General features: G+C 37.3%; 1 protein-coding gene across 2 annotated transcripts in view; it reads right to left on the reverse strand.

Annotated features, from left to right (window-relative positions):
- LOC123553105 (DNA (cytosine-5)-methyltransferase 3B-like) overlaps window positions 1-9,753 on the reverse strand; it is a 51,054-nt gene extending 41,301 nt beyond the window's left edge. For both annotated transcript variants that reach the window (XM_053542045.1, XM_053542044.1), the window contains exons 1-2: window positions 9,726-9,753; window positions 917-1,173 (exon numbers count right to left, since the gene is read on the reverse strand). In XM_053542045.1, coding sequence (XP_053398020.1) covers window positions 917-1,139 — 223 coding nt within the window. In that variant the 5' untranslated portion in view covers window positions 1,140-1,173; window positions 9,726-9,753. The remainder of the gene's footprint in view (window positions 1-916; window positions 1,174-9,725) is intronic.
- Between the last annotated feature and the right edge of the window lie 522 nt (window positions 9,754-10,275).

A 10,275-nucleotide genomic window follows, 5' to 3' on the forward strand; every position in this document is an offset into this window, starting at 1 on the left:
GTGGCTACTCTTTTGTTCTCTCTATTGTTCTTTTAGCCACGTAAGAGAAAAATAGCCACAAATAAGCCTTACGGAATGAATGACATCAAAGAAAAAGTACAGTTACATTGTTCCTATAGCCACCTAAGTATGCAAATGTGAGCTTGGATGGACGCACGCACGGACTGACGACGGACGAAGGGTGATCACAAAAGCTCACCTTGTCACTATGTGACAGGTGAGCTAAAAATATACTCTCCTTTTTTATAAAGACAGTAAAACTACTACAAACTTTACAGTCTACCAGTAATAAAAATGTTTGGTAAAAAAGCTGGGACCAGGAATCGAACCCGGACTGCTGGCGTTGTAGTCCAACCTGCTAACCATTGTGCCACTGACTCCCTCTGGGACTTTAGCAAGATCAGTTTTTTCTGATTACCAGAAAGACTGTACAAGTGTACAAGAAAGGAGAAATCCAAAATATTTCAAAGCCCTTTCCCATGATACTGGATTTCAGGAATGTTCATCCTCATCATTATCATCATCAATACAATTCAATGACATCATCACCTAAAACAAGCTGATCTTTAAAATGGCTGCAAACATCAGGGCAGTTGCCTAAATCTGCACTTTTTTTGCAATACAACAATGCAAAGCAAAGAGGGGTGTGTGAGAGACAGACTTAAATCAAAACACAAAGACAAAGAAAACATGGCAAAACATGTTTTATAATAATGTAATATCCTGTAAAGTTTTTCTATTTTTACTTGGAAGTGTATTTTGTGTGTTGAACAGGGGTGACCATTTCAGCGACCGTCACAATTTAATTGCTTCTTTCTATGGAATCTGGCTGTAGCACCCTTTCTCACACATGTTTAGCTTCTATCCACAAACCTGCATTACCATCAACATTATATATTAATTTCATTATACTTACAAACATCAAACTCAATAGAATCCTCCATGACGTTTTCATTTCTCAAACATGGCCTTTTTCTTAACAAGTCTCTTTCTGTTTTCCTTCTCAACACACTGCTCTCTTCATCCTCCGCACTGTTGCTGGGACCAGCCTGGAACCGTCTGATCTTGGGTGGTCGAGAGCGCAAAGAGAACTCACTCCATTCACTTCTGACAGGTGCTTGGTAAATCTGATGATACATCTTGCTGTTCAAACCTCAGTTTGTGAAACAGGGCCTTAAATAAAAATATAATACAATTATTAATTAGATGTCCAGTGAATTCCATAGAGTGGGGTGGGGAGGGAGTGTATTTACTTCCTTATCCCCCACTCCATCTCCCAAAATATCATTTTTATTCCATTAGTAAGTACATGTATACTATACAATAAATTCAACTTCTAATGTATGAATTCTAAAATGATACACTACCATAGTGCTGATATTTACTCAAGATATATTTCTTTAATATCATGGGGGATTATTAGGGGAGGGCTCACGGAATACACATAGTACCTCACTTTCATGGCCAAAGTTACACTCCCATACAAAGCTATCATTTAAAATTGTTTGTAGACCCCCAACCAACCCATGAAAATGGTCCTGATCCCAATTTTTTTGTCCATTAAAGCGTAAAACATTTTTGGGCATGTCTTAGTCAGTTAATTTCTATTGCAGAATGTGATTTCCCTTGATTTTTTCCCATTCAACAACTCAATATAATTATATATATGCGCTTCAGATTATTCATCACTGATATCCATGATGACCGACTACTGACTTGAAGACATTAGGCAAACATTCCCTCTGTAATGAAATGTCCTTGTACATGCAACAATTGCATTTAATAATTTTATGCGACCAAAGTTGTCATTTTTTGTAGGTTACCTATTAGGCTAATATGTCATAAAATGATACCATTCATGTCTGAAAATTCAGTCTTGTGCTGAAAATAATTTTGTTTCTAACTCTTCTATAATTTTTGGCAAGATAGAAGAATGTACACTCTATGTTGGACACTAGTTTTGTGACTGGGGTGAGATTTAATTATTTATCTATTTGGGTTTTACGGCGCACCAACACAGTACAGGTTATATGGCGCCAAACACGACTACAAATTTTGGTTTCACATCTCATTTACATCGAAATAAAAACATGAGGTATGGAAATCCACAGTAACTTTCTAGGTTAATGTAAATCTGGAGCACGAACCAATGTGTCCGTCCATCATTGTTTATCATTATTTGAAAAAAATAATTAAAGGATCATTTTCTGAAAAAGTTATTTGAGGGTTATATAAGATAAGGACAGGATTTTTTTTTTAAAGAAAAAGCAAAATTCCAAGATTTTTTTTTTTTGGGTGATGGTGGGTGGAGGGAGGGGAGGGTGTAATGTAGATTGTTGCAGTCTGCACATTGTCTCATCACCACCTGCCTATATTCCAAGTTTCAAGGCAATACCTTTTATATTTCTTAAGTCGATCATGCTCTGGACACGAAATATGATGGTCAGATTTAACCTTACTGTGACCTTGACATTGACTTACTACCGTGTTTCATGCACCGCGCACATCATCTCATCACCACCTACCTACATTCCAAGTTTGAAATCAATACTTTGAATAGTTAACAAGTTTTACTCCAGACACTAAATATGATGGACAGATTTGACCTTTGAGCTCAATTTGTGACCCTGACCTTAAACGTACAGACCAGGTTCATGTTCTCCGCACATAGATCATCTCATCACTACCTACCTACATGTCAAGTTTGAAGTCAATACCTTGAATGGTTAATCAAGTTATGCTCCGGACAGGAAATATGACAGATGTTACCTTTCAGTGTTTTTTTTTCTGGCCAATCTGGGGCCGAAATTGGGCCCCAATCCCAATTGCTATTAGTATGTTTTTCCCCCCTAATTTCAAAGCTAAAATTCCCAGAGTTAAATTTATAGTCTTTTTTTTTTTTCTCAACTTTTTCAAACAAGATGAAACCTCAAACATTTGAAACACAAGACAGTTTGCTAACTTAATGCATAATGATAAATTATGGATTTTTTTTCTTAAATGTGACATTTTAATAAAAAATATGACTTTTAACAAATCCCAATTTAGGCATTTTACGGCGCATTTTTCCCAATTGTAAATGCCCCAGTCCCATTCCCAAACTAGTGGGAAAAAACACTGCCTTTGAATTCAATTTGTGATTTGACCATTGACCTAAAGACCTGTTCATGTGCTCTGCAAATTATCTTATCGCCATCCACCTACTGAAGTCAATACCTTGAATTTTATTTAGTTATGCTCCAGACACAAAATATGATAGTTTGGACATTTTAGTTCAATTTGTGATCTTGACCTTTGTCCTACAGAGCCAGTTCAAGTGCTCTGCACATCGACTCATCGCCATCTACCTACCGTATAACCCCGTTTAAACGCCCCTGGGGGCAATGCATTTTACGAAAAAATTTGATCAAAACAATGTCAGTAACTCGTATAAACGCCCCCCTATTCATCCCTGTTCATGCACTGACATAAGCCGATACGTAATCGTACTGGGAATCTGTGTAAAGTCGCGCGCTGAGTGACATCATCCGAGTTAAATTCAATCAATACTGTAGTGTTTATAGCGTGGCATATTCAGTACTTACACACAGTAGATTTATTTGTGCCATGCCTGTTGACGTGTTTAAAAGTTTGTTTTAATAAAGTGTGGGTTTTTTTTTTTTAATTCATTTGTATTGTTATGGAATTGTTATTATCTGGATATTATTGTGTTGGATCTAGGACCAATTTTTGAAGGTAAGATTTTTTTATTTTCCCCAAAAAACGTGGGGGGCGTTAATTAGAGGGGGGGGGGGGTAAACGGTATATGCCTAGTTTAAAGTCAGTATCTTTAATGGTTGTAAAGTTATGTTCTGGATACGCATTACGACAAACGGACAGATGCAAACGCCCACATTTTTCCAAATTGGGCATATAACAAGAGCTGTCAGAGGACAGCAACGCTCGACTATTCAACAGCCTTGTCGATTGAATGAATACGAAAGTCGAAAAAGGGGCATAATTTAAAAAAAGCAAAATAGGGTTATGGAACCTGCATAGTTTATCAGCTCATGACAGTGGACAAGTGTGTGAAGTTTCAATCCATTCCCATTAGAGGGTACTGAGATACCAGCTTACATATAAGAATTTAACCCAAAACTCCTAAGTTTAAAAAGGTGCATAATTTTGTAAAATGCAAAGTTGAGTTATTGACCCTTTGCACTGCATGTCATATCATGACAGTGAACAAGTGTGTGAAGTTTCAATCCTTTCCAGTTAGTGAGTACTGAGATACCAGCTTACATACAAAACCTTAACCAAGTCGAAAAAGGGGCATAATTTTGTAAAAAAGCAAAATAGAGTTATGGAACCTGCTTTGTGCATGTCAGATCATGACAGTGAACAAGTGTGTGAAGTTTCAATCCATTCCAGTTAGTGAGTACTGAGATACCAGCTTACATACAAAACCTTAACCAAAAAATTCTAAGTTGAAAAAGGGGCATAGTTTTGTAAAAAAGCAAAATAGAGTTATGGACCTGTGCAATGTAAGTCAGTTTATCACAGTGAATAAGTCTGTGAAGTTTCAATCCATTCCCACAAGTGGTTACTGTGATACCAGCTTACATACAAAACCTTAACCAAAAATTTCTAAGTCAAAAAAGGGGCATAATTTTGTAAAAAAGCAAAACAGAGTTATGGGACCTGTGCAATGTAAGTCAGTTTATCACAGTGAATAAGTGTGTGAAGTTTCAATCCATTCCCACACGTGGTTGCTGAGATACCAGCTTACATACAAAACTTAACCAAATCGGGACGCCGACGCCGACGCATGGGCGAGTGCAATAGCTCTACTATTCTATGAATAGTCGAGCTAAAAATGATTCTGGGTAAAATATTTGAAACATATGTGTAAGGGTCATGGTGGCCATAAGTGACCTGGACTACTTGGACATTGAATATACATATGACAGTGTAATATTTGTGTTTAGCTTACAAAAACACTAAACAGGTAAAGTGCCCCATTTGACCAAATTTGATGATGGACCTTAAAATGACTACATACCAAGTTTAATGGAGATCAGGAAATCAGTTGTTTACAGGTTTTTCTATATTTAGCTCTAACAGCCCCTTAAAGGAGCCAAGTGCCTGCATCTGAAAACAAGAGCACCGCCATGCAGATGCTGGCGCTCATCAGATTTTTTTGTCTCTGTATAACAGAAATATTGTCCTGCCCATGATTTTCCAAGTCCAAAAGGGGCCATAATTCTTGCAAAAAGCAATGTGGAGTTATGGTACTTGCTGTGCAGAGTCAGCTTTTAATGGCAAATATCTGCTCCTAGTTTTAAAACAATAGCTTTGACCGTTAAGGAGAAAATTTGACCTAAACGCAAAACATAACCATGAAATCTGGTCCAAAAGGGGCCATAATTCTCGCAAAAAGCAGGATGGAGTTATGTTTCTTGCTGTACAGAGTCAGCTATTGATGGTGAACAAGTAGTGCAAGTTTTAAAGCAATATCTTTGGTAGTTTAGGAGAAAAATTGACGTAAACATAAAACTTAACCAATAAATCTGATTTTCTAAGTGCAAAAGGGGCCATAGTTCTTGCAAAAAGCAGGATGGAGTTGTTTCTTGCTGTACAGAGTCAGCTATTGATGGTTAACAAGTGTTGCAAGTTTTAAAGCAATAGCTTTGGTAGTTTAGGAGAAAAGCTGACCTAAACATAAAACTTAACCAGGCAACGCAGACGCCGTCTCTAATGTAATGACAATAACTCATCATTTTTTAAAGAAATCAGATGACCTAAAAATGGGAGAGTCCTTATAAAGATCCTAAAGGCCAAGGTTGATGAAGAACCATCAAGCAGTTCATGAGAAGAAGTTGTTTAAAAGTTCTGTTTTTTTTCTATTTCAGCTCGAGCAGCCCCTACAAGGGGCCAAGTATCCAATTTTGAAAAAAAAAAAAAAAATGAGAGAGGACATTACAATGATGCAACAGACAAAGACTGATGGGGATCCATCAAGGGATTCATGAGAAGAAGTTTTTTATAGGTTTTTCTATTTATAATTCTAGCAGCCCCTTAGAGGCTACGTGCCCCCATTTGAACAAATTTGCAAGAGGACATTACAAAGATTTTAAAGACCAAGTTTGATGAAGATCCATAAAGTGCTTCATAAGAATAAGTTATTCAAAGGTGTTTCTATTTTAGTTCTGGCAGCCCTAAAATAGGAGCCAAATGCCCCCATTTGAACAAAACTGAGGACCTTACACTGCTGCTTTAGACCAAGTTTAATGAAGATCCATCAAGCATTAAGAAGTCGTTTAAAGGTATAAAAAATTCTATTTTTAGCTCTAGTGGTGCTCTTTTTAGCAGCCCATGTAATGGGCCAAGTGACCCCATTTTAGAACAGACCTTACAATGATGCTACAGACCAAGCTTAATGAAAATTCATCAAGCGGTTCATGAGAAAAGTAATTTAATTGTGTTTCTATTTTTAACTCTAGCGGCCCCTAAAAGGGGCCAAGCGTCCCCATTTATGCAAACTTCAGAGAAGAATTTACAATGATGCTACTCTCCAACTTCGATGAAGATCCATCAAGTGGTTCATGAGAAGAGGATGCTGAAATAATTTAGCTCTAGCAGCCCCAAAAGGTCCAAGGTGCCTCCATTTGAAAAAAACTTGGGACAGGACCTTGCCAGGATGTTACAGACCAAGTTTGGTGTAATTCTGACAGGTAGTTTTAGGGAAAAAGCTGTTTTAGTAAAAAGATTGACAAGGCAGTACGACGACTGAAAACTGACCGCCTATAATTATAGCTCACCCTGAACCCAAATGGTTCAGGTGTGCTAAAAACTGAATCAACTCCCATGAAAATTTATTGTAGGCTTAGGTCAGAGCTCTCCACACGTCCCGGCGGCCGGCGATTTCGCCGGCTACTGATGGTACCTCAAACTGAACAAAAAAATGAACTTTAAAATATAAAATAATAACCCGAAATTAATTGTGGAATGAAAACATAAACAAACTACTACCATTACGGGCCTACCATTACTTTATACATGTGTATTCCAACAGTTAAACTATGTTATTTTGGTATGCTGACGTCATATGGTTGTTGGTTTCCCAAGTCAGTGAATTGGGCAGGATCTTAGCTCATCTATTTTTAATCAGTCTCACCACGTGACGAGCACTGACTAATAGTTTAGCAATATGAGCGGGCACCTGTGGGTTTTCCCGCTTTCTTTATTTATCCGATCCAATGCATCCGCACATTTCCGCAATCTTTGCAAAATTAAATTGCAAACCTGTACTGTAAGTAACTAAGTAGAATCAATAAATTAATTTTTAGTCTTGTTAGTTTCCATTCAGCCTGTTCTGACCGCTTGTAGCGTTATTTTAACTGGCACGATGCACTGCGAAAAATCAAAGAGCTATAAAAAAATTTTTTTATACTTCTTTGGAAAAATATTTCATATGCCGTTGCTCGCATCGCATGCTGTGCGTAAATGGTTTGCATGTGGGCTTGGAAGTAAAATTTTTCTGAAAGATTACTCACTTGCCCAAAAGACGGTCATGCAATCATTGATAAAGAAATATTTTTGAAACAAAAAATACAGACCTGGAAGCAGTAGATCTACACGTCAAAATGCTCATGATTGCCTTTCTAATGGCTCATTGTTACAGGAGGAAAAACTCAGAATTACTTTTTTGGCATTTTTTTTTCTCAGAATACATTATCACTGTAATAAATTTAAGTGTATATGGCTCATGGCCTAGATATATATAATCCCTCTATGTGCCAAGGCTTGAATAGACTGTGATGCTGAACCGTTTTTGACAGATTTTTTGACGATATATAATGACTCTGGTTTAGAGTGAGGGTATGACTCTGATTTTTATGTGATGTCACAAATACATTTTTCAGAGGAATTATGTTTTTGTCTTTTTTGTATAAAAAATATAGGTAGTCAAAGCAAAGAAAGAACACCCAAAAATACACCAGATTGCACCATTTTAAACCTTCAATTTCAAAATTTTCAGGGGGAGGACCCCCGGAAACCCCCCACTCACATTCCGCTGGCTACTTTTCTTTCATCACTGACTACTTCAAACTTTAGTGAGAGCCCTGCTTAGGTGACAAGGTACATTTTATTTTTCTGCATACTATGCACTTTTCATGTGTATACTAAGGCATGAGAAAAATCATGCATAATTAGTAGATAGATTTGAGCAATGTTAGGCTTAAACTAGTGTTTGGTTAAATGATTTTTAAAGAAAGATATGTAAAGATCAAATTAAGAAATGCCCTAGTATAGGGGAAAGTTTACATTTGAGGAAGAGATCGAATTCAAAAGTGCGCTGAATTTCACAAGGTGAAATACGTTGATAAAGCTGGTGATGGAAAAGAGAATAATCTCTGCTACCTACATTTATGCGTGTCAAAGTACCAGAAAAACATCTAAAAATATGAGAAATACAAATAAGAACACGAAATGCCTCCCTTGAAGCATTCAGTAATTGCACAAGGAACAGAAATTATTTGGTCACTGTGCACAAAAGTTCTACTGTTCTTGGTCAAAGTGACCTTGACATTTGACCTACTGACCTCAACATCAATAGTGGTCATCTGCTGGTCATGATAAACCTCCCTATTAAGTTTCATGATCCTAGGCCCAAGCATTCTTATGTTATCAGGCAGACACAATTTAACTGTTCTAGGTCACTGTGACCTTGACCTTTGACCTACTGACCACAAAATCAATAGAAGTCATTTGCTGGTCATGATCAACCTCCCTATTAAGTTTTGTGATCCAAGGCCCAAGCATTCTCAAGGTATTGTCTGGAAATGGTTTTACTGTTCCAGGTCACTGTGTCCTTGACCTTTGGCTTACTGACCTCAGAATCACTCGGGGTCATCTGCTGGTCATTTTTACCACCCTATGAACTTTCAAAATCAACAGTGGTCATCTGCAGGTCATGATCAAATACCCTATCAATTTTTAGATCCTAGACTCAAGCCTTTTAGAGTTATTATCAGGAAAGCGTTTAACTGTTCTGGGCCACTGTGATCTTGACCTTTGACCTACTGATCTCAAAATCAATAGGGGTCATCTGCTGGACCAGCCACCCTATCAACTTTCATGATCCTAGGCCACCCTATCAACCTGTAATCTACCTGTGTCCTTAGTATTAGCCTAAGCTTTAATGTCATGTCATCATCCGAAAATGGACTGGTCTACATACCGACCAAAAACATATGCTAAACAATATACCCTACTTCTTCGAAGTGGGGCATAACAATCCGAGGACAACTTATTGTAGATCTATACATAGACTTGAGCTCTGAATTCGGCTACTCCTATCAGGCCTCAGTAAAACGGCAGCATGTCAGTACATGTGGGGAGTAGAAGCTAGGACTACATTTGTTGCAAAACTGGGCCTCGACTTTATCAGCTTCAAACTTGAAACTCTACCGAGTAGCCTATCACATGGCTGGTGATCGCAAACAAGTTTTAGGTTGGAATCAAATCTTCCCTTTAAACAGTTTCACATTTAAGTCCGAGTAGTAAAAGGGGACGTAACCCGTGAAATATCTGCTCCCCCTCAAGGCCGCTGGCATAATTCATATGCCAGATTTTCTACATCAGATGGCACGAAGACAGACGAAGCCATATCCGGCATTACCCCACCTTTCTTCTTAAAAATCGAAAATGTGAGTGCTAAATAGATATGTTTCTCATTTTACCAATTGACAGTCTCCGCATAAATTTTCCCGCCAAAATGTCAAATAAGTTGCGCAAACGAAAAATTGCACAAACTATCAAATATACGCCTAAAAATATGCGACCTTGCTTCCTTTTAATATAAAAAGAATATTTAATATCTAGGGTCTTATTAAAACCAATCATTAATTTAATATCACTACCTGTGCCGTAATTACATTTAAGTTCACCGAGCTGTTTCGGTGATTTTGATCAAATTACATTCTTTAAAAATGCAGTTCTCTTTTATATATATATATGCAAATATCTACTGTATACAACACCAAAGCCGAAAACTCCGGACAAATGATCGACTTCCTACGTTTTTATGAAAATATCCTTTTTACGTTGCTGATTTTTAAACCGTAGGTGAAGCAAATATTTTTTGTATTTTTTTATAGTTGTACTTTTGTTGTATACAGTACAGTACATGTATTTCTTTGTGTATGCGTGTGCGTTTTGTAAACTCACTGTTAAGGTTTCGCATTACGAAATGCTAAAACATGCATGATTTCCATGAAAATAATACCTATA

The sequence above is a fragment of the Mercenaria mercenaria genome, chromosome 4 (assembly GCF_021730395.1).
Source record: "Mercenaria mercenaria strain notata chromosome 4, MADL_Memer_1, whole genome shotgun sequence".
Taxonomy (NCBI): Eukaryota; Metazoa; Mollusca; class Bivalvia; order Venerida; family Veneridae; genus Mercenaria; species Mercenaria mercenaria.